The 26,155-nt window shown below is 36.2% G+C and overlaps 1 protein-coding gene across 1 annotated transcript in view; it reads right to left on the minus strand.

Moving 5' to 3' along the window:
- Positions 1 to 14,259: 14,259 nt before the first annotated feature.
- Positions 14,260 to 26,155, minus strand: part of LOC139710856 (uncharacterized) — a 28,363-nt gene continuing 16,467 nt past the window's right edge. Inside the window, exons 4-10 of the mRNA XM_071622777.1 lie at positions 23,949 to 24,087; positions 22,773 to 22,915; positions 21,666 to 21,949; positions 19,555 to 19,711; positions 18,022 to 18,163; positions 17,030 to 17,175; positions 14,260 to 16,458 (exon numbers count right to left, since the gene is read on the minus strand). Of these exons, the coding sequence (XP_071478878.1) occupies positions 16,112 to 16,458; positions 17,030 to 17,175; positions 18,022 to 18,163; positions 19,555 to 19,711; positions 21,666 to 21,949; positions 22,773 to 22,915; positions 23,949 to 24,087 (1,358 nt within the window). The 3' untranslated portion in view covers positions 14,260 to 16,111. The remainder of the gene's footprint in view (positions 16,459 to 17,029; positions 17,176 to 18,021; positions 18,164 to 19,554; positions 19,712 to 21,665; positions 21,950 to 22,772; positions 22,916 to 23,948; positions 24,088 to 26,155) is intronic.

Raw genomic sequence — 26,155 nt, forward strand, 5'->3', positions numbered from 1 at the left:
TTCCAAAATTTAGGGCCGGTGTGTATAAATGTATTCTGAGCTGATAAGGTACTCAAAAGCGGTAAATGAAATTCATTAGACCGGCTGTAGGATAATCATGAAAAGATTGATTTCGTGAAAACAGTGAATTAAAGATATCGGGAAGAGCATTTGTGTTGTAGTTGAACATGAACTGACCCAGTTGAGAAAGAAACAAATCTTTAAGTTTTGAAATCTTGGTGAATGATGAATCGGAATGGGAGCGTGGCAAAGCCCCACAAATTATTCGAAGTATTTTTTTTTTTGCAGTAACAATAATTTATCTAAAAAGTTTGATGGGCGCTATCCAATGCTAAAATTTCGTAATTAAGATAAGGTCGTAGTAAAGAAGAATACAACGATAGCAAGGAAGACGATGGAATGTGAAACTTAAGTCTGCTAAGAACACCAATATTACGAGAAACTATTTTACTTATGTTAATGATATCAGGCCTCCACGAAAGTTTACCATCCACTGTGATATTATACCAAGGAATTGTACGTGGGATACACGTTCTTATTGAGTGTCATCAAAAATAAGATCTGTGCTTAATGTTTCTAGCTATGGATTTACTAAAAAGCATACTTAGTTTTCTGAAGATTGAGTGGTAATTTATTAGCTCTTATCCACTGAGTCACTTTCTTCAATTCAGAGTTGACGGTGTTTACTAGAGTAACTGGGTTTTGACGGGGAAAGAAAACATTTGAATCATCAGCAAAAGTATAAATGAGAGTATGTCAGATGATCTGCAAAATTCATTGATATAAACAACAAAAAGTAAAGGACCTATATGAGGGACGCCACATATAATAATTTTGAGACTTGAGTTATTCTCGTTCAGGGATACTTTATTTTCGGTTTTGCAGATACTCCTGAACCACTCCAAAGCCTTCCCCCGTATGCCATAATGAGACAATTATGAAATAACATTTCATGATTAATTGAATTGTATCGAAGGCCTTTGAGAATTCCAGGAAGATACCAACAAGGTGTGAATGATTATCTATAGTATGCGCGGCATTATCAATTTTTTTCGTCCCGCACACTTGTAGTTAAGTTTTCACCTATTTTTTTTTTCTCCTGTTAGGTGCCTACATTGTACAAGCATAGTCTTTTGAGTGGGTACCTCCACTTTTTTTCACAGAATGTATAAACATGTTTGTATGAAAAATGCCTTATTTTGTAATGACTACTGACAAATGTTATTCTTTGTTATCTATGTATCATTCCTTCAAACGCATGTCGAATTTATACTTTTTGTACATTCTGTTGGAAGAAGTGAAAATAAAACCTTTGAATTTGAATTTGAATTTGAATAAACTTCAAAAGAGCGTGAATGGTGCTGTGTTTCCGACGTAACCCGAACTATTCTGTTTGTGAAAACGTTATAAAAATTAAGGAAATTAATCGTTCGTATGAATATTTTTTTTCTTAAATTCTAGATAAAGATGAAAGTAAAGAAATGAGTCTATGAGTACTTTTATCAAGATCATATCCTATTTCAAATAAAGGAACAACTTTGGCAATTTTCATTAGATCATGAAAAACACCATAACGTTGACTTATTGGAAATATGCACAAGTGGATCCGCAATTGAAAATATAATACCCTTTGAAAAAAAATACTTATATCATCATAGCCTGTAATGCGTTTATTATTAATTCCAGTAACAATATACATTATTTCATATTTCGTGGTTGGGACAAAAAAAAATAGAATTACATCGGCCTAAAAAAAATGCCCCCCAATTTTTTTTTTTTTTTTTTTTTTTTGGCGGTAATACTTCTTTCGCCAGATTTTTTTAAATCATTGAATGAGAAATATTGGCCGTATCAGGTCACTATAATCTTCAAACATTTTATCATCAAATCGCATTTTTGTAATACTTGATGGCCTCCTTCAATGCCTTCCATGCATTCTTCATATCGTATTTATATTTTTCTAACTGAATCGCATAATATTTCCTCTTTTCAAATCGTATAACTTTGGTTGAAACATTTGTATACGATGTATAGTCCTTTTTGACTCTTCATTTTTTTTTCCATTTTGAATCTATAATATAAACCGTTTTTCCTATTCGCGGAACCAAGAAGGGATTTTGAAATCCGTGGAAGCTTAGGGGATGTTTTATAGTTAACTGACTTATCTTTTAATTTGGGAATATATCCATCTAAATATGTACTGATTATCTCTAAAAAATATATCAAATGATACATTTACATCATCGTTGTCACAAACACCAGACCAATCAACCCTTTCTATACAAGCCTGCACCAAGGCTAGCTAAATTTTCTGGTGTAGCTCTTCGTCTGGTTAAAGGAACATGAAACTTATTTAACCGCATGCTTAAGATTAAAACAAGCCATAATTGGAAAATGATCAGTAATATCGGATAAAATTATAGAAGAATCTAAAAACTTAAATGAATTATCAAAAATATCATCAAGGAGGGTGGAGGAATGATTAAATAAAACGTGTGGGTTTCGAGATTAATGACAAAACTGAGGCTGAAAAGAATATTTCGAGAAACTCTTGTGACATGTTATTATCTTTTTTTATCAAATCAATATCAAAATCATCCTTCACAAAAATATTTCTATGAAAAAGGGGACTTTTAACAAATTTTTAATACAATTCAAAAAATCATTAGGATTAGAACAAGGGGGTCTATATTCTGTGAACAATACCAATTACTATGTTCTTACTTTGTGGAACGGATATTTACACAGAGACTGTAAGAAATAATTCTTTGAATTTAATCATCACAAACTTTGTAGTTGAATTCATGAGACAAATTAAACGCTACCCCAACACCCGTCCTGTTCAATCTATTATTAACAATTAAATTATAACCATTTAATGCATACGGTAAATTGATATCAGATGATAACCATGTCTCAAGTTAGATTGGAAGTTAAAGGTGTACAAGATATACTGATTACAGCTGTAATGAATATCCTCGCTTGCAAAAAAAGATTTCGCCCAACTGCTTTCATGATTGATATCTCATAACAATGAAAATAACAGATACACACACACACACACAAACACACACAAACACGCACAAGCATAGAGGTAACTTTATTTCTTTAGTCATATTTCACTGGTAGCATTGTCCACATCATCATTTTTTCTTTTGATCACAAAATACTCTACCTCATGCCTGCGTACCAAGGCTTGAGTTAATGATTATGAAAACAAATTTCCAAATAATAACCTATTCACTCACTTACCTTTCGGCTGCTGTCGATGACTACTGTCCTTTCTCCCCGTTGGTGAATGAAAGTTGCTTTCAGTTTCAGATTCTTCCTCGTCGTAGTCGTCGTGGCCGTCGTCGACGTCAGAGGTCTCTACCGAGTTTAACTCCGAGGTCTCCTCATAATTGCAGCTCCATTCGGAAAACTCTGAGGCCGTCGCCCATACCTCATCATCCATCTTGGACAGCAGTCTCACTCGGTGGGCAGCGTACCCCTTTGGTCCGATACCCAGGTCAAAGATGACCCCGTCTTCTCTATCTATGCTATGGTTATGCCTGCTTTGATGGTTGTCGACGATTGCAGAGTAGTGGAAAAAGACATCTCCGTAGACAAATACCTGATCAACAGAATGACGGTAGATAAAGCCGTACCCACGTGTGGCACAGAAGCCTTTTACAACACCTGTTATGTTATCTTTTTATAAGAGTAAAATCTTCTTCACTCCTGTCCTTCCGTGACTGTCCGCTTAATTGTTTCCTGACCCACTAAAAATCCTGTGAAGTAAGGTTTTCCAGTGCAACAATTGGGAATATCAAAGGTTGGTGGAAACTTGCTCGGGCAGCAGGACTACACGATTGACGAGAGGTTTCGACACTATAGAGAATCCAAGTTTGTTAATTTGTTTCTTTTGTGGGTGGTTTTTTTTTTTTTTTTGGGGGGGGGGGCTGTTTTGGTAGCGACGTGCTGTGAAACGTTTCACGCTGACTGTTTTTAAACTCGCAACCCGGTCTCGTAACTCATAATCATGCTGGATAACTTCGACGAAGCTCAATATGACACCATGAGGAGAATAAATGCTATTGTTTATAGTCCATGAACAGAAATGAATACACTGCGCTCGCTGCGTATTCTTGGGCTTTAATAAGCCAGTTCTGAGTTCCACTTTGCGCATGAGCAGAAAAAGGTGATTATTTTGTACCAACAGGGCAAGTTGGTTTTGAAATTCACTGAGATAGCATCTGTGATGTAATGATATTTAAGTAATGCTTCTAAATGGTATACTTGCCAGCACATCCACCGGAGTGACCTGACTAATGTGGTATTTGGCATATGAATACAAAGAGATTGTGAATACATTAAATGCAAAATAATTCAATTGATGCTTTCCCAAGGATTTATCGTGGATCTTTCTGGTCACCTGGTCTACGCAAGTTCATCCTTTGTCTGAACATGACTGATGAATTCCATGGACTGTATTAATATGTCGGACAAGCTACAAGTAGCTGCATGGTTTTCGCTTTGAAAACAAGTGCGTGCTTCACCAACTGATGAGAAAAAAAAAGAAAGGTCCATGTGCACGTTAGATAACTCCGAACTGGCTTACAGTATTGATGTGCATATACAGCCTCGCCCACCACCAGTCCGTAGCTTAGGTACATGGAGTGGGTTTTCCCACGGATATAGTATTACTGCACTGGTTGCGCCATTGCCAGCAATACATGTATCGATAAATATATCCCAAGGTCCATGGCGTGCCCTTGAGACGTTTATACTTTCTCCCAGAATGGTGCTTGAACAATAAATGACGTTTTGGGGCTCCCCCCAAATGATAATAAATAAAATAGAAATAAAAAAAAAATAAAGACACATCCTTCCTAAATATAAAAAGACACATATAGATCCTTTAACTGTTTTACTACACAGTAGGTTTGAATGGTTATGAGCCTAGAATGTCATTTAATGATATTGCTGTGAGTTTCCAATGCTGTCAAGATCTAAGCCAAATTACCCAGTCACAAAAAAAGAAAGAAAAGTAAATCCAAAATAGAAATATTACTCATATTAGTGTAATACACGTAAAGACAGTACTCTTACGATTCACATTGATTATACGTGACTTTGCATAAACATAAGCCTACATAATGTGGCCATATCTCTGATCATTCATTGAGGAGTAATGGACAATATCAAGGGTCTATCCATTTTTCATTACCTTATAGTCAACGGTATAAATTTATCTAGTTGAATTAGATTAATGTCAGATCAATGAATGGACTCGAATTAAAGTATGCCATTAATATTGGATCAATATTGTATTTTTAATTGGTATATGTTGTATTCTTTATTTGGTATATATTTGTTTTTGTTTACCATTTTCTTCTTTGTTGAAATGTTTGAATATATGCATGTAAATATATGATATCCTTTCATTTTTGAAGCGCCATGAGCACTGAAAAGTGGACCTGTGCGCTAGACAAGTAGCCACTATTATTATTATTATTATTATTATTATTATCATCATTATTAATTATCCTTCACGTTATCTGATGGCAGCTTACATAATCCGAGAGGGGGCAAGTAACAAGGTTATGTCCCCTTGTTTTTGTTATGTATTTGCATGTTTTGAATGCTTGAATGCTTGCTATGGTTCATGAGCAGAGGACTTGCACAATCACGTTAACATTACGGAGAACTGTAGTATCAGAGGGAAAGGGGGAGGGGTGTCAAATCTTCCTGAGTATAGAGTCGAGTCATTATTTTTTTTTATCGTTTTACTCATAACTTTTTTCTTGCTTTTGTTCTTGTTTACGTGCGCCATTCCTCACGCGCGATATAACTTCACGCACGTGACTCACCCCCGAACATCCCCAAAGGAAAATGAATTTAATGCGTGTAATTGTGACGACTTTATACTATACTGGTACGCCCTAATTCGGCAATGTTTTGATAAACAGGCTATGAATATATTACTAAAGAAATCAAGTATTACAAAAATTCGATTTGATGATAAAATGTTTGAAGATTCCAGTGATATGGCCAATATTTTAAATTCTTATCTTTCCATGATTGGAGAGAATGTTGCGAAAGAAATACCGCCGTCTGATACACATTTTCACATTTTTTAGGCCAAACTAATTCTATTTCTATCTTTCTTTTTTGCCCTAACTACGAAATATGAAATAATGGATATTGGTACTGAAATGTATAATAAACGCAGTGCGGGTCATGATAATATAAGTAATTTCATTTTAAAGGGTATCATATCTTCAATTGCGGATCCACTTGCACATATTTTTGATAATTCTATGTAATATGGTGTTTTTCCTGATCAAAAGAAAATTGCCAAGGTTGTCCCTTTTAAAAAAGGAGATCATCTTAATATAAGTAATTATAAACCCATTTCTTTACTTTCATCCTTATCTAAAATTTCAGAATAGAATGATTTTCACAAGAACAATTAATTTCTTTAATTCTCATAATGTTTTCACAAATTCTCAGTTTGGGTTTCGTCAGAAACATAGCACCATTCACGCTCTTTTAAAGTTTATTAATAATGCTGCACATACTATAATCATTCACATCTAGTTGGTATCTTTCTGGACTTCTCCAAGGTCTTCGATACAGTCAATCATGAAATGTTAATCCGTATATTGTCTCATGGCATACGGGTGAAGGCCTTGGAGTGGTTCAGGAGTTACCTGCAAAACCGAAAACAATATGTGTCTCTGAACGAGAATAACTCAAGTCTGAAATTTATCAAATGTGGCGTCCCTCAGGGTAGTATATTAGGTCCTTTACTTTTTATTGTTTATATCAATGACTTCTGCAAATCATCTGACATACTCTCATTTATATACTTTTTGCTGATAATTCAATGTCTTCTTTTTTCATCAAAACCCAGTTACTTGTACTCTCGCAGACACCGTCAACTCAGTGGATAAGAGCTATTAAATTATCTCTCAATCTTCAGAATACTAAGTATATGCTTTATAGTAAATCCTTGGAAATATTATGCACAGATATTTTTTGTGATGACGCGTATAATAACATACATAATGATTTACGTCAACTTTCCTCTTTACCCGTTTTTAAGTTCAATTTAGACAAAACCGAAATCCTTTCCACTTGATTATTTTTTATGCTCCAAACCTTTGAACAATATGTAATGATATGGTATATATTATGTAGTCACAATGTATATAGTAATATGTACCGTTCTATTTGTGTTTATGTTATATTTTATTCTATTATCAGTCCCTATTTGTGTGAAATTTTTGTGAACAGGGCCCAATGGATGACCAAAAGTGACTATCATTGTCACTACTGAAAATAGGCTAACCTCTGTATATTTTTTTCTTTTCTGGACCTTTATGTGTGAAATATTTTGATTTTTAGTACGGAAATAAAACAAACAAACAAACAAACAAACACTCGAAGAGAACGTGTATCCCACATGAAATTTCTTGGTATGATGGATGATAAACTTTCGTGGAGGCCTCATATTATTAACATAAGTAAAATGTATTTCACGTAATATTGGTACATGTATCATCAACAGACTTAAGTCTCACATTCCATCGTCTCCTTTGCTAACATTGTATTTTTCCTTAATATTATCGTATCTTAATTACTTAATTAGGGAGTTTTCACAAGCACGACGCGGCCGGAAGTTGAGCGTGCCGTGTGCAAAATTTGCTTCTGCGCATGATCACATCCGAGAAACGTCCTGTCCTGGGGGCGATATTTTTTTTTTTTATTTTTTTTTTGCCCAGTATGGGAAGGGCATTTATTTGTCTTGGTGACTTGGATAGAGAATAACTATCAAGTCTTTGACTTTTTTTACTCTCTCTAGCCTTAAGCCTGACGGAATAGACCGTTACAAACTTAATATAGGTCCTACCCTAGAAATTAAGAGCAATATGAAAACAAGATGTTGAGCGAGACCCCGACTGGGAGTCGAACCACGGAACTACTGATTACCAGTCCAAGCTCTAACACACCGTGCCAAAGCGAGGCGATGCCGAAGCTTGTGCATAGTCATTGTACTTAAGAAGTATGCACACACAATTTGTCCTAGGTAGAGTCCCAATAGTCTTAGGTTTCAGACCTTTTTTGTCAGTAGACTGCCGTAGACTTTACACACACTAGTGACTTTCCCATACTCGAAATAAAAATATAGCGTCCTAGGGAAAACGAGTACGGTACTTGGTTAAAAATAGCGTTCGGTCCCGATGCTGGGCAGGAGTTAGCCTTTTGGCAAGGCCTCGTGGCTATGAAAGAGACTAACTGCGAGAGAACGGGTGAACGCGAGACCATGCAAAGAAGCCAGTTCGGGGTTAGCTGCTCATGGGCACATGGGTTCAAATGACCGTTCTTCTTTCTTAGTTGATTAGGCACTCCACTAGTTTCAAGCGACAGAAGACATAAGCTTACCCAACGTAACAATTCATAGAATTCATCAGGGTCATATTCAAACAAAGGATGAACTTGCGTAGACCAGGGCCCCATTTCATGAAAGGTCGATACGATAACAACTCTTGCTGATGGAATGGCACATGTCATGGTAATGACAAGAATCCACCTTCCTGACTGGCTGTTGCTATTGGAAGTTGCCATTTCAGCAAGAGTTGTCTCCTAACATCTTTTTTTGAAACGGGGCCCAGGTGACCACAATGAACCTTCCATTAGCATTTTGGAAAGCATCCATCTCATTATTTTGTATTGAATGTATTAACAATCTCTTTCTATTGATATTGTCAGATACCGCTTTTGCTGTCAGGTGGATGTACTGGGAAGCACCACTTATAAGGATCACTCGAATAATCATTACATCACAGATGCTTATCTTAGCGAATTTAAAAACGAACATGCTCTGCATGTACAGATGACCTTTTTTGCTCATGCTCAAAGTGGAACCCGGAACTGGCTTATACGTCGCCCGCTAGACTAGTCCACTGCGTGAGTGGATCGAGGTAGTCTAGATTGGAGGTGGATATAGTGCTCGGCTTATACTGTATTCAGTTCAGATGGCACCTTTGCAGATGCCAATATCCTGAACAAAAAGAACAGATTGAACAATCCACCCCGAGTAAAACAATACAACCTGAAATGTCATAGAACCTGCATAATATGCTTAAGCGTGTTGCATTAATGAATAATGAAATATAGCTTGCATAATAGTTGACTGCTAATAGGTTGGGTAACTTGGAGCATACCTCGATTTTCAAAACATCAGGTGTTGGTATTCTGAATTGGGATGCTATTTTGATCGGCGGGGAAATATTTCGATCGAGAGAGAGAGAGGAAGAAAACGAAAACATCCATTATTATATAAAAAATGTATGTCAACAATATATATATAGGCCTATATATATAGGATAAGGCATAAGTACAGGATAATTCATACAATTACACCTTAATTATTCAAAAGATAAACAGAATATATTTCATTAATAACATTATACATATACCTCTCGTTTACTGAAATTCAAACTAAAACACTTTAAGGTAACACAAAGATTTAAGACATCCCATGACCTACAGTGTATGTTCGTGGGCCAAGAAAAAAAAAAAAACGAAATCCAAAAACCCGTGCATTTCATTCGAACTTACCTTATATCAGTATATTGCTGACCAAAAATTGTGAAAGTATATTGATATAAATTTGCACTGCGCATTGACAACAAATCTAGTTGTCTTTGAACTCATATTCTTCTGCCATTTCATTTAGTTTAATTCAGGCACGCAGAAACCAATACGCACATTATAGCTAAACTAATACATCATTGAAGTTTTAAGTGCAATATGGTATGAATAAAATGTAATTTCTTAGTCACCCAAAACAATAAGTATTTATCATAAGTAATTTTGATTATACATCTGGGCCAATGTTAACGATCTTCTCTGTAGAGTGCACAGAACTTCAGAATGAAGTTATAAGAAATGCATAAAGGAGGTAACTACTCACTCGAAATTAAACGGAGCGCCTCTGGTTTGGCGCCTGTTTTTGGCATAGAATCTCAGCTTGGTACCTCTGCCGTACATTTTTTTGGACTTGTTTCTTGCATTTCTGTTTTTCTTCCAGGTCAGTCTGCGTCAAGTCGTCGATGATGAAATATCGCTCGTCCTTTAGGATTTCCCCGGCACCTCGGATGACATCTACCTTTTCTCTGTATCGCGATATGAGTGAAACTTTATCAAGATATGCCTGGGATGACCTTCCACCTTGCGACCATCACGATGAGCTCGCTCCACCTTTGTAGCCATCTTGAATTTGGACCGCAGAATGTCTTCGACGATGTGGGCACAGTCTTACCGCTGGTCCTGTGGTTTTTCAAGGATTCCCACGATGCGGATGTTATTCCCCCTATTCGCTTTTGTTGGTTGCTGCTTTGTTTTTTGTTACTTCGGAGCGGAGCTAGGCGGTTTCTTTTTCCATTGCTTTAATTCTACCTTCCATTTCCTTTTGTTTTACTTCAAGATCATCAACGCGCTTCCTCTCGAATTGGCTAGAAGCTTTAATGTTGGCCTCAAGGTCATATATACAGTGTATATATCTTGAGACAATGAAAACAGTAGCTGTCGCACGATGCCGGCTGGTGGTAGAAGCTTTCGACCTTAGATCAGCTTTATTGTTTGTTTATATGACATGGAATAGAGGTTAATGGATATACAGATATATAATAATCATCTAAAGCAAAAGTAAAACCAAAGTTCCATTCACCAACAGTTTATTTCGGCACACTAAGTTTCGAGCGCTTCGCTCTTTCTCAAGTGTTGATACTGAGAGAACAATAACATTTTATGTTTTCAGTTTTGTTTTTGACGATGTTATCACGCCAACACGTGGACAACGTATTCTCTCTCTCTCTCTCTCTCTCTCTCCCCTCTCTTTTCGATATATATATATATATATATATATATATATATATATATATATATGTATATATATGTATGTATATATATATATATATATATATATATATCTTCCTCGATGTCATCCAAAGCTTTGTAATGTGTATATTAATGAAAATGAAAATGTTACTGCTCAAACATCACAAGCTGAAAACAGTACATCTTACAAAATCGTAAGGGTTACATTTAAAAACCAACATGCTCTGCTGGTACAGATGACCTTTTTCTGCTCATGCTCAAAGTGGAACCCCGAACTGGCTTATTGAGAGAAACCCTCGCAAGATTGAAGAATTCATCGTTAATAGTAAATTACGAAAGTATCTTTTTCTTTTTTTCTTTTTTGATGTCAAAGCAGATGAACCGGAACTGGATGCACACAGGATGATGGTATGACAATGTAAATGACAATGACAATGACAGTGTTTTTTTTTTCTTATATGTCACCCAAAGTATGGATATTGAAGAAAATTTGACACAAACATCGTACTGAACAGATAAAATGAGTTATTACATATGAATTATACATATACAGAAAATTGCATGTTATTTACAATATAGCCAGAATGGTGCAGGATCAAAGAGAGAGAGAGAGAGAGAGAGAGAGAGAGAGAAGCGGGACAAACAAAACAGAGTTAGAATAGCAGGGCAACAACAACGCAGATAATAGCAATTTCAATGATCTAAAGCAAAATATTGTAAATACAGATTAACATAAAAAAGTCAAACAAATGATAATATAGGCAATAATCATTTCTTGTGGAGTTTCATTATTTCATCACAAAATTTAGCTAAATTAATCAACTCACTACAATTTCTGGAAATCAATAATTGGGACATCTGTAATGTGCTCGGTCTTATTCTATAGTAGGACTTAATGGATTTATTTCTGGCATTAATCAATGTATGGCATTCAAATAAATAGTGAAATTCATCACCGAGTCAATTAGAATTGAATAAATTACAAACTCGATCACAATGTTCAAGTCCCATATATCTACCAGACACAACTGGCAATCTGTGGTTGGCATAACGAAATTTTGCAAGAGTTCGCCTGAACACGCTAGGAAGTTTGTATCTAAATACAAATTACATTTTGAAGATCCTGTAATTGGTACAACATGTACTGTTTTTTTTTATCTTCGACTGCCAACTTTATACAAATGCTTCACGTAGTCTTCAGTTTTATCGAAGACTTAAACCACGAAGAACTTACGTTATCAAAGCTATACCTAACAAAAGACATTCCTAACTCATTAAGTGTATCATAAACTTTCAACAACCATGGCGATAGATACATCTTGTAATATATGCAAATTTTGATGGTTGAATATTTGCTCTCTTTTCCAGTGATAGACTTCAACCAATAATTAAACATTATTTCCTTAACAGTAGCTACCTACAGGCTATTTCAAACTTACCTAATTCTCCAAGAGCCATGCTATTCATAGTACAAGTGTACTTTGTGCTAATCTCAGCAAATGTTTACAGTATCGAGTATGTAGACTCTCTATAGGTACTAAATTTTCATATACCTAAACTTCACTTCCATAAATTAAACAAGCCGGTCAAACAAATCTAACTAGATATCTACTGGAAGCCGCAACTTTCGAGACTTGATTAACCATTAGACTATACATTGCTCATTTGGCTTGTTCGACTTGTTCAGCTTGAGCGTTTTAAAATCACTTTTATAATTAAACACAATTAGGTAAGTATACTCATCTACAACCTCTGAATTATTCTCTTAAAGGGCTTAAATTTTTCCTCTTGGGAAAATCATTACTTTTATTTTACTGACATTAACTTGAAGTAACCACAATTTGCAGTAATCACTGACAGCATTGAGTGCAGACTGCAATTCTTTCTCACTAATTGCTAGGATCAAAAGTATCATCGGCATACATCAATGAGGAGAGGTTTAGAAATACATCTATTCCTTCATCATGTAATACGGCCGACAAATTATTAGGCAGAAAATCAACACCATTATATGCGGAACTTACATTATCTTGAAAATCATTTATGTTTACAACGCAAATAGCAAAGGAGATAGATTCTAACCCGTTGACCTAGTCTCACTCCAATATAACAATTAAAAAACTCAGAACGCTGTGAATTGTTGAGAACACACGACTTCAGATTTTGAAAAATATTTCGGATTACGTCCAAAACTTTTACCTGTATATAATGTGTAGATAGCAACTTTTTAAAACATGTTTTCTTATAATTCATAAACGCACAATAAACTCTTTTTCTCTGTGATAAATACAAGTCAATAACTGAGTGCAATACAAATATGTATTGTATAAGTAAAGTATATGTATGTACATGTATAAGTAAACAGTAGAATAAGTCTCTCTAAATCCTGCCTGTTCTTCCTCGATCGCAAGGTTATCATCAAGAAATCTGTTCATCTATCATTAATTATTGAAGTAAATAATTTGCCAATGCAACTTAATAAAAATATTCTACGGTAATTATCAGGGTCATTAACAGAACCTTTCTTTTTGTAAATAGGGCGTATCATACTAATCGTCCAATCCGTTGGAATGATTCCGGTATCCACAACTAAATTAAATTTGATTTGATTTGATTTGATTTGATTTTATTGGTTCCTGCATTATATCATTGCTCATGCAGATACATACACATATATCATATACATTGATGGTACCATACATATAAATGGAAATACATAAACATTAATTGCTAACAAGGTAAGTTTCTTCATTACCTTTAGAATGTACAGCAATACAGTTTCTTCATTGCCTTTACAATGTACAACAGAACATAATCAGTGATGCAATGAGAAACGCAGAAGGGCTACAGCTTAAGCATTGCTTGATTTGCATGCAGCTCTCGTACATAATATATAACATAAAGGAAAATAAGGGGAGGGATGACTTGCAAATCTTTTAGCTTTCACATTCACTAGAGACGCATTGCTGGTTTTTTTTTTTATATCATTAAGTATCAAATCAACACCAGATGCTTTACAAGCTCTGCTTTTCTGTGGATCAGTCTTTTTCATCGTCATATGATATATTTTTAGTCAACCCTTCAAGGCTTATATGCATTGCTTCTCTTTATTATTCAATAAATCTGTATTTGTTATAGAGAAAACATTCAACTGGGATTCAGGCTACACTTTTTTTCAGATCTTCGGTTCAACGATTAAAAGACAAGCAGAGAGCGAAGAGATATCATGCAGGGGCGGATCCAGGAATTCCGTAAAGAGGGGGTGCGTTTACAAAGTTAAAGGGGGGGGGGGGGGCGCACGCACATCTCCCCAATTTTTGTCTTTTTATTTCATTTGTTTCAACAAAAACATAAAAAGGGGGGGGGTCGCGTGCGCCTGGTGCGGTCCTCCCTGGATCCGGCACTGCTATGTGGGGTGCTGTTCGTTATTCCGAACGTTCGTTATTTCGAACGTTCGTTATTCCGAAGGTTCGATAATCCGAAACACACTATTCCCTATACCTAAAGTTTCGTTAATCCGAACAATTGTGGCGTTATTCAGAAGGTTCGTTAATCCGAAAATGAAATAGGGTTCGCTATTCCGAAGGTTCCTTAATCCGAAAATGAAACAGGGTTCGTTATTCCGAAGGTTCGTTGATCCGAAAATGAAATAGGGTCCGTAACGAACCTTCGGAATAACGAACCTTCGGACTAACGAACCTTCGGACTAAAGAACCTTCGGAATAAGGAACTGCAACCGCTATGTATGATCACTTGGCTTGAGAAAGTCCATGTGAGTGGATGAAAGCTATAATCTAATAGCCGACAAAATTGCTATTAAGGTTGGTAGAAGCCGTAAACTCCAGGGGGCATTTCATGAAGCAGTTTGGTCGGATATTTTTCTGACAAACTGTTACAAGCTGCTGAAATCCTTGCATCTGATTGGCTGAGAGCAAATTTGTCCGACAACTTTGTCGGACAAAATGCTTCATGAAATGCCTCCCTGTTGTACTTATACATTCTGAATCGTACTTTATGAGTCACCGTGTGCCAAACATAATTATTTCTTACAAAACAGTGCTAAAAATATGACTTGTGAAACGTTTGCTTTGTATCATGTTGTGAACTTCTTTTGGACGGAAATAAACTATCATGGAAAAAAAAAAGTGTTACAAGTAAATGAGTGAATGAGGTGGAGAGAGAGAGAGAGAGGGGGGGGGGGCGGGGAGAGAAGCAGGCAGAGAGAGAAGAAGAGATATCATATAGAACATTTCAACATAAGGATATCAAAAAACCGTGAAAGGGGAGTAGAATGTCACAAAAAGTTTAGGACATTGTTCTCAGCCTGTCCTCAGGTGAAATGCTTCTGTTCAAAGTATAGTGTGATAATAGTTTGCTACATAATGATAACGTAGATAAGTATCATATCTATCGTAGATAGGTATCGCATTGCTTTTTTTTATTGTCGAACCTCCGAGGATCGTTGCCTCTCTTGTGTTAGTCTGATCCTTTCTAACGTGTCGTCATTAATTTTGTGCTGTCCCAATATTTTTGTTCCAAACTTTTTGCTGTTGCTTTGATGCCGGTGTTTATCAATATTTTCATGGATTTTTTTTTTCCACGAGGGACCCACACTCTATACAAGCATTGTCTTTTCAGTGGGTCCCTCCATTTTTCGCACACTGTATATATTGATATTTCACTTTGATTACTTCAGTCTCATTACAATGTATCCTTACCGTAAATTACGCTATCGATATCGTTACTGTAAGTTTACAGTTATTGTAGTTTACTCTATTCAGTCCACATTGTTTTGTTTACATTATTTCTGTCACCACGGAAAGTGAAATCCATATCATTATGTTACTGTCGAATAATGGAAATAAATTTGAATTGAATTTGATTTGAATTGAATCGTGGTATTGCCATAATCCTCAAGGAATATTTCAGTTTCAGTTTCAGTAAGTTTTATTTCTCCACTTGTACATAACAGAAAATAAGTATTACACGTATTGTACACGTATAGAGAAGAATATCAATTTTTTAATGTTGATTTAGCCTCTCAACGTTCTAATCTTATCCACTTTCCATCTTTTAAGGGATGGATGACTAAAATCTACTCCATAGCTGAGATAATTTTATCCCATGCAAGTAGATCACTAGATCAGGTAGTTTGAATCGCAATCCAAGACAGGTATAAATCGATTTTGCTGCGTGAAGGCGATTAGAACATATTCTTGCACTACTGCTTGTATTTAGCCAACATTTTGTTGAGGCACTTTGTGACTTCGCAGCAGAAGTAGTACCACTCCATCCCATGGGCTGCTTTGTCCACCTTGTCGGGATGGTAGCAGGCGATTGCTTGGAGAAGGCATTTTTTCGCTGATCCCGATGACTTTGCGTTGCAATTCATGGCAACGGTGCTGGATTTAGGGGGCCAAGCATCGAAGAGCTTCTGAACGAACATTTCAGTGGACAGGGAAGATGCCGTCAGTGAATTGAGTTTCTTCAGCTTGGGTTTCAGTGACTCCAAAGCCCTAGTCTTCTCCTCAGTCTCTTGCTTTTCCCGCTCCAAACGTCTTTGAAGTTCTGCAAGAGGATAGACATGGACGTCGGGAACTTAAAACAGGTTTAAGAGCAAACAATTCATAACACATTATCATTCTTTAATCTACGCCTAGGGGAAAAACTTGAATGTAATGCAGTTGAATAGTGTTGATAAGCACAAGGCAGGCCGTATCTACAACTGTGATATAAATAATGTTAAGGAAATACACTGAGCACGAGTAAACCAACATCAGCTGAGTATGATATACTAAACATTTTGTTGCCTTATTCATATATACTTACTATGCAGTTATGTGTGTGTGTGTGTGTGTGAAGTACATGGATACTATTTTCAACAACAATACAATGCGCGACAAGTACAAGGCACAAACCATAGAAAGAAATGGGTATATAAAAACTAACAATACACGTCATTTCGGGGAAGATCAGAACAACAGCTAGGAAGATGTCCTTTAATATTCTCCCTGGAGATTATCTCATCGTGTCACAATATGTGAGGGAAAAGGGGTTATGAGAAGAAGTCATTTCAAGTGCGTGCATGAAGGCCTACATGGGTCCCATTTCAATGTCGAGGTATGAGTCCGATACGTACCTGCTGCAGTAGCCAAGCGCTTCTTGACACTTTCCTTACAGGCATCCACATTTTGCCGAAGGGTACGCACGTTTGTCATTACATTTCCTTCTCCGCCACACGTTCTCTCGGCATCATCCAACAAAAGGGAGCATCTCTTCATGTACCTGAAACACATTGTGACAGGGGTCAAGACTTTGAATAGATATTAGAAAAATGCATTTATCTTATTTTTTTTCTGACAAAGTTTCTCATCTTTTGATATGTGTGAGAAACAGACTGGCTTATGCATGTGCTTTATTCAATCGCAGCTCTAAAAACTCTTCTTAAGGAAGTGACGATATCATTAGTCTCCAAATCTCCCACTTACCTGCAACGAAATCATTCTAAAGTACAATTAAAAAAATATATATGTTCATCTAATAATTATGTCCAAAAGAGGAAACATATATTATTTCTTGAATTGCACTTAAGCAATGACTCCTTCAAAAGGAAATTACTGGCTGTTTCATAGACCAAAAGTATTTCTTTCTTAAAAGGATCGTTATCTTCACAGAGCAGGACAACAATGCAAGAATTGTCATTGATGTCGCTTTGGCGAGAAATCATTCTACCTTGCAAAATAATTATTCCATAACTTCATTATGACCATTTTCATTTGATATAAACTTGAACATGGCTGGAGTTTCCCCGGAATGATGAATTTGCAATGTAGCAGATGTCCAGGAGGGGTAAATTGACCCCCTCTGAGTTAACGCAAATCTTGCGAAATGTAAGTGAGTGGTCCACGAGTCCGACACTGCGTACATTTTCAGAATTACATAAACATACAGTGATACATGTACTTCCAACCAGACAATCTCTTTTTCCCCTTTTCATTGGAAGTAAATTATACAATAATGGATACAGGCGTGATACGGGGGATTTGAAAATCACAGATTATCATTTACCATACTGAATTAAATTTAATTCAAATGCATAATGTTGTGCAAATGAAGCGTGGCATGATGTACCTTAGACACTCTTCGTACTCGTTAGTTTGGGATATTTCCAGGCCAGTGTTGTAAGCATATTGGGCGAGCATCACTTTACCAACCGCTTTAGAGTGACAAACCGGCAGGCACTCTAGAAACTCTTCAAGTTTGGTAGCCTTGACTGTACATGAGAGAACGTAATACAATGAGTGAATGGATTTCAGTTGTACATTATTAACATGAATGACAAGAGTAAACCCCTTACTTCTTGTGTTTAATCTGGCGTGTGAAAAGTTTTCTTAGCATTGTAGTATAAGGGACATAGACACATTGTTATCTTCTCCAAATATTAGGATGACAAGTGCATTTACACTGCTTATATTTTAACCAATTTAGTCTCAGAAACCATATTTCTTTGATTTTTCAATGATTTCACTAGGATTTGTGAGGTAGAAAAAATCAAAACATCAATCGTATTACAGCCCTTGGTTCTTCATTGGTTCATAGTAGCAGATTTTTAAAATCTCAGCATAATTAAGGTTATACTGAATAGGTTTCTCTCTCAAAATGATTTTGAAAATTCCTTTCGGCTTTGTGTAGATTTGACAAACGTAATATAAAACATATGCAGTAGATTAATTAGTTCCAAGTATACATGACACAGGTTGATGACATTTTGAAGTAAAGTGTCCCAGCACTTGATACCTTAGATACAAAGTAATGTCTCTCCACTGAAAAAAGAATCAAACGTAATAAAATTTTTATCAATATCTGACATACTCGCAGAAAGAGACGATGGATCAACTAGTTTGTATAGCGTATTTCATGTAGCGGATTAGCCGCTACGATTGAACATTCACAAGAAGATGACGAATTCGTTTTCATATGACGAGGATATTTTATCAAGCAAAATTCATGAAGCAACAATATCCTCATCTTTGAAAGCTTATCAGGATAAGTTAATACAACTTTGCAGCGCTAAAGTCATTTAATGTGAAGTTTATGCTATATTCTTTTTTATTTCTTCTATTTCATTTTACTAGAGGGTATAAAGTAAACAGTGCTTGTATATCAAAATGTGAGATGTCATAACTGTCTTATTTTTGTTCATGTTTTAATGAAAGTTCCATGCCCTTCTAAATTAATTTCAATACTCTGTATACTGTTTATGTTAGTTTCAGCACAGATAAGCTTTCCAATTGAACATCATAAATTTAGTAGCATGATCAGCGCATTAAAAGATTACATCGGTCTCATATCTGGGAACTGGCTGCCTTTACAGAAAGTCGTTCAGACTAAAAGTGTCGAGAGTAATACTTTTCCCAACGAACATACGCACATAAATGGCCTCTAATTATACAAAAATATGATAGATAGATTGCCTATTTTCTGTTCTTCTTTTATGTCACGGACTAAAATAATGCGCCCAAAGTGTCAAACTCAAAATTTTAAGCGTACAGTAAAGTGCGCAAAGAAATGAACACATTCTGTGATTAATGTCTGTCTACATTTAAAATAGGTCCTATTACCTCATCAGAATGATATTAAAAAAGAAAAAAAAAATCCTCTCACCCTCGACCGTCATGTGAGATACCCAGGACCGAAATTCTTGAAGACAGTTCTCGATGCATTTGCCAAGGTGGCTTCTCCATGCCAAAGGTTTGCATTTCCCCTTCGAGAATGCTCGAGCAAAATACTTTGCAGCATCCACGAAGTCATTTTCAATACCCTGCAGAAAGTGTTGTGAACAGTTGAACAAGGAATAATTATCTGTAAGTAGATATTTGCTTTTCCATTTTTGTAAAAATATACATGTACAACATTGAAGGCAAAAGACAAACTACCAAATAAGATTGGCAGACTGATTGGGCAGGAGAGTTTGATATTGTTTTTCCCAAATATTGAAATTTTACAGCTTTTGAGCTTTAATTTTGCCAAATTCAAGGGATGTTTTGAGATTCTTTTCGAAAATTGTCCAGATTTCATGATGCCAGTATGGTTTTCGGAGGTTTACCTTTGTTTTTAAAACTCTACATATCTGCTCGCCCATATATTTCTAAACTTGAAGGCTGATTTTCTGGCAACGGTTTTGTGGCAGATTTATTACAAAACATACAAAGGGAATTATAAAAATACCAAAACAAAGATATTACTCTCTAAAAAAAAATCGAGTGAAAATTTTCACTCTAAAAAGAGTGAATACAATAAAGAGTGAATTTCGAGTGAAATTGGAGTGAATTTTGAGTGAAAATGCTCATTTTCACTCATTTTGGAGAGACGTCAGGGATCACTCGAAGATTTTGGAGTGATCCCTGACGTCACTCCAAAGGTTCATTTTCACTCAAAATTCACTCCAATTTCACTCGATTTTTTTAGAGAGTATAAACATAACTATATATATATATATATATATATATATATATATATATATATATTTATAGTGTGTGTGTGTGAAAAGAAGAGCCAGATGGACGTAGCTAGGGTCAACGTGCCTGTTTATTGCCGGTCCCAAACGGACCTTCATCAGGGCTGTAACGATACAAAAATGACTCACTCGTATGGCTACACTAATAAATATATATTCATATATATATACTAATATAAATCTAACTGGCGTGAGTCTATAATGACTGTGTAATCAATCAATCCGTAATTACAGCTGTATATAACATATTCCAATAATAATATACATAATCAATTGCATATTATTGAATACATTTCATATCAAACTCGTGTTATTAATTGAGATGAAGGTATATAACAACAACACCATGCCAATTCAGTATCCTCATCTTATGTGTTGTGTGACAGACGACTGTAATAATATCAAACTAGACATTTTTATGTTGTCGACGATAATACAGCATGTGGCAGCATTGCAAGACGTAAGTGGCTATATAATACAGTACAACAGCCACGCGTCATCTTCTGGCTATCGTATAATGAGGTAAATAACACTAATATACCACAACCATTCATATACATACAGTTGTATTATATAGCCCCTTACGTCTTGCAATGCTGCCACATGCTGAATTATCGTCGACAACATAAAAATGTCTAGTTTGATATTATTACAGTCGTCTGTCACACAACACATAAGATGAGGATACTGAATTGGTGTTTTTGTTATATACCTTCATCTCAATTAATAACACGAGTTTGATATGAAATGTATTCAATAATATGCAATTGATTATGTATATCATTATTGGAATATGTTATATACAGCTGTAATTACGGATTGATTGATTACACAGTCATTATAGACTCACGCCAGTTAGATTTATATTAGTATATATATATATATGAATATATATTTATTAGTGGAGCCATACGAGTGAGTCATTTTTGTATCGTTACAGCCCTGATGAAGGTCCGTTTGGGACCGTAAGCTCGGCGGCAATAAACAGGCACGTTGACCCTAGCTACGTCCACCTGGCTCTTCTTTTCACACTGAATGTAAATAATGAAGGAGCTACACTGGTACTGTAAATGGTTGAGACCCCTTCTCGCAGTCTATATATATATATATATATATATATATATATATATATACACATACATACATAGGGCTATGCCAAGGTACCTACGCAGCCGTACTTCTGTTCTTCCAAGATGATAACGAAGGGAGCGCATAACATTAGTAGAGTGTTTTGAAAGACAGCTCTGTGTTAGCCTACCTTATCCCCGCTTGGATAGTTGCCGTGTTCTCGGTATAGGGTGGCCAGTTTCAGGAAAGTCATGGCGACATTCTTGGCTGCCGAAACACCTTCCTCGTCCGTGCAAGCCAACTGGCAGGCCTCCTTGTAAAGTTCCAGGGCTTCTTTGAGGCAACGAACCCTTTGTAGCGACCCAGCCTCATGGTCATCAGCTGACTTGAAAAGCCCATTCCCCAAAGTCCTCTTCTCCACTGATGCCGAGGCGGGAGGGGCAGTTACTCTGGCAGATGTTCTCGTGATTTCGTCTATCAAAAAGCCGTAACGTTAAAAAGATACATGATCTTGTTTCTTCTCAATTTTCGTGTTTTTCATTTTCTTCTTAAAGATATCATTTACAACTTGCAGATGACAAACAAAACCCCAGCTTTAGTGCTTCAAAATAGTTCCGAAATGTGAGTTAGGGATAGAAACAACCAATGTACAATTCTAAATCTGTGTAATCAATGTTAAGTTTTGTTAAATATACAAAATGGGAACAATAGTTATGATAAAAATGTTTCTAGACTAAACAATCTACAAGTATGGTTTATGGAGAAAAATATTGATATCTCGTTATATTTTAGGCTTTATTGCGAAATTTGATATGGTAGGGTATTTTGTGATACATCTGACCTACACACATGCAGAAAATGTGATATCTTGAACATTTTTGAATCACTGCTCCCAATGGTAAACAGTACCTTTAACACTTTAAGTATTTGTGGAAAATTGAGCAGAGAAAATGGGATTCCATCAGGATCCCATTTTCTTTGCTCAATTTCCACGAATAAGAATTAATGATATTCATTTCTGGTCAGTTTCCATTTGTTTGCCTTTAACACTTTAAGTAGGAGAAATTATTCAAGGGTTAACGTATATCCATCCTGATCAAAGTAATCATCGTCCCATGCACGACGGCTGAATATTATGACACACGTGCCGTTCATAACGATCCGTTGAGTTTGTCACAAAGTAACAGAATGGTGAATTTTGGATTCCCCAACGACCCCTCCGATCAATTAATACGGTCTTGTGTTGGGTTTGGGTTACATTTTACTGTTAAGGTAAGAGTCGTATCTAAGAAATAACCTGCTGACTTGGTCATTCGCCTCTTGACTATTTTAATACAGGCATTCACGGCCTTCCGAAGGCGAGGTAAGGATGTTTCCTCAGCTAATCCATCGTACAAGCTCTCGGCATTGTCCAGCACACCTAAGCATTTCGTCATGTACCTGAAATGCATTGTGAAAATAATCACAGATTTAAGTAGGAACTACATGAAAACTAATATTCAGTGGGACTCTTTTTTATTCACATATATCATCAATTAAACTTGGTAGACGCCTCATAAAACACGGATCCTAAAGGATCTACACGGTGATCTGGGGAGATCCGGGGAGATCCTTGGAGATCCTGGGAGACACGGGGAGATCCGGGATAGTTTCGACCTCGACGGAGTGTCGACGAGCGTTGATATGACTGTACACACGGGATGTCTACGTGACTGGGGCATAAGGCTTGGCAATTGCTTCACCTTCCAATGATCTGCAAACTTTATTTCTTTTATATAATATATATATATATATATATATATATGCATATATATATGTAAATATGTATATATATATGTATATACATATATACATATACATATATATATATATATATATATATATATATATATAAACGAACAAGATTCTCAACTATGTTATGGAGACATGTGTTCCAATTTAGTCTGTAGCCCAATTCGTTTATAAGAGTCAGCACTTTGAGGAAGTAAACTTTTATAGGAGCATGGAAAGAAAGAGCATATCAACATAATTTTGACCAAATAATGAAAATGCTAGAAGTTAAGATTGTTACGACTGTTTTTTGTATAAATTTTTCTGCTAATGGATTCCCAAAGCCACTAAAGGACAATCGAGAAAGTAGTAATGTCGCGACGAAAACTATAGTCATTATTTCGTTTAAGTTTGATATTTCCTACATTTCCCTTGAAGAACTATTTTTCAGTGCTAATGTATAGTAAAGAATGAACTTTTTTTAATTCAGTTATGACACGGATTATGTTTTAAGACCCCATGCAACCCTCCCCTTCCCACAAAAGTGTTGATGATAGCAATACACATTTTGACAGACTATCAACAATGCTGACCAGAAACAGTTTCATGCAATGACACCTACCAGTAAACTAGTAACCACTGAGTATCACAAAATGTTCGAACTCTGGAAATAACCATGAAAGGTAAACGTAGGAATACATACTGCAGGCATCCCTCGCGGTCGGTTTTGGCTTTTTCAAAGCCAATTTCGTAGAGACCCAAAGCCAAGAAAAGTTTAGCTCTTGCTTTGGCTCTACTGTTCGGCAGGCGTTCTTGAAAAGCATCCAGTCTAAACGCCTTGTCTGGAAGTAAAATAACATGCAGGGAAAGAGTTCGATCTATGAGTTTTATGATTATCTCCCTTAAAACCTCATGCTCTGTCAGAATTCCCTTGAGCTAAATATTCTCAAAATTGTGGTTAAGTGAACCTTCTTTATTCCGTGTATTATTATCCGCGATACTGCCGGCAATTTCATGCCCCAGTCACACAGTGCTTTACGATGGATTACGTCCGCCGCGGATAGATACGAATGAGTGGACGCAGGGGGACGCAGCGTGGACGCAGGCATCCGCAGGGACGTATGTAGACGTAACTGTCCGTAACTCATCCGTAAAGAAACGCAAAATGACGTCGCCAAACCTGCGAAATTTTGAAATGTTCAAAATTTCGCAGATTGACGCCACGGACGCAAACTTACGCAAGTAACCGTAACCAAACGTAACTATCCGTAACTGAACGTAACTATCCGTGGCTTGGACGCAGACCATCCGCAAAAAGATTTATCTCCCGTCGGTTTGCGTTCGCTTACGTCCACCGTAAGTATCCGAAATTTACCGCAAGTTAACGTATCACAACAGTTTCGTCCGCTTACGGATATTTACGGATAGCTACGGATGCTGCGGGCAATTACGTCCTTCGACGTTTTCCGTTTTCCACTCGCATGGGAACACAGAGACTCGTGGGAAGGCACACTACTCCTCTTGCCAAGCTGCAGCGCCTTTACCTGAAGGAATGCTACAACACAGTCGGAGCGGTGGAGAGGCAGAACTGCGTGGTCAAATTATGAAATTTCTCCCACAATTAATGGTCATTTTAAGTGGCACCCATATACCATGTATAATCATGACATCGGTTGACTCTTGGTGCTGAACTTTTTTTCTTGTACTCTTCGAAAGTATATTTTTCGAAAAAAGCAATATTTTGGATAGGGGATGGGGTGACAGCACCTTATTCACTTTTCTGGCCGGGGAAGGTGTGGGACAGGGGCAACTATATAAAATGAGAACGAATTTAGTATTTCTCTGTAGTCTTATCCACTTTACGCTCCATCGAATGTGTATTACATTTTTTTATAATAATAATAATAATAATAATAATAATAATAATAATAATAATGATAATAATAATAATAAAGGACATTTATATTGCGCAGCTACTACAATAATATACTCTACTGCGCATTACAAAATGACGTGCATACAAGAAATTCAAACAGAAATACATTACTTCAAGAGATGACTTGATATTGTACTTGGGTGTGGGAGGGGTGTTTGAAAGTTTTGATGTCTTTTTTTTCCTGTAAATTTAATAAGCACTGCTTTATCATAAATATCTCCTTAACATAACCCAGTAAGTCATGAATATCGCTGAACAACGACAGCGTAACCACAGTTTGTCTATTCCATGACTACAAGTAATATTTTCTCACTCTAATGTTTAACTTTTCGATCTACATTGTATTTAATTTGTGGTATGGTGATGTTATATGTGACCCTGCACCACAAAACACACAAAAAGTCGCCACACATGAAATTTTAGTTGAGAGCATATTCTGAAAGAGCAGACTTTAAGCTTAACACGTTAAGGACGAGTCCCGAGTATACTCGGGCAAGTGTCTATGGGAAATGCGTGTTGTAGCAAAATCAAACCGTCCTCAACGGGTTAAAAATGATGTATTACTCAAATCAAATGGACTCTCTTAACCTATCTAAATATTGCAAAGAATGCACACACTCAGAAAAAGTGTAAACTGAGAGAAGAGGCTGTGAAGTACAGTGTCTATTCAAGCGCTTAAAGGACAAGTTCACCTTCATAAACATAAGGATTGAGAGAATGTAGCAATATTAGTAGAACACAATCATTGAAAGTTTGAGGAAAATCAGACAATCCGTTCAAAAGTTATGAATTTTTGAAGTTTTTGTGCAGTACCCGCTGGATGAGAAGACTACTGCAGTGTATGAATAACTTAGATGTCACATGCGTACAACAATATAAGGAAAATATAAAGAGAATTTCACAAAATTCCATCTTTTGAAAAATGTACACATTCCCTTGACTCGTTACCGATAAATGTTATGGGTAATACTATT

Source organism: Diadema antillarum, unplaced genomic scaffold (assembly GCF_040938485.1).
Source record: "Diadema antillarum isolate AM-2024a unplaced genomic scaffold, OU_Dant_1.0 seq00001580_RagTag, whole genome shotgun sequence".
NCBI classification, from domain to species: Eukaryota; Metazoa; Echinodermata; class Echinoidea; order Diadematoida; family Diadematidae; genus Diadema; species Diadema antillarum.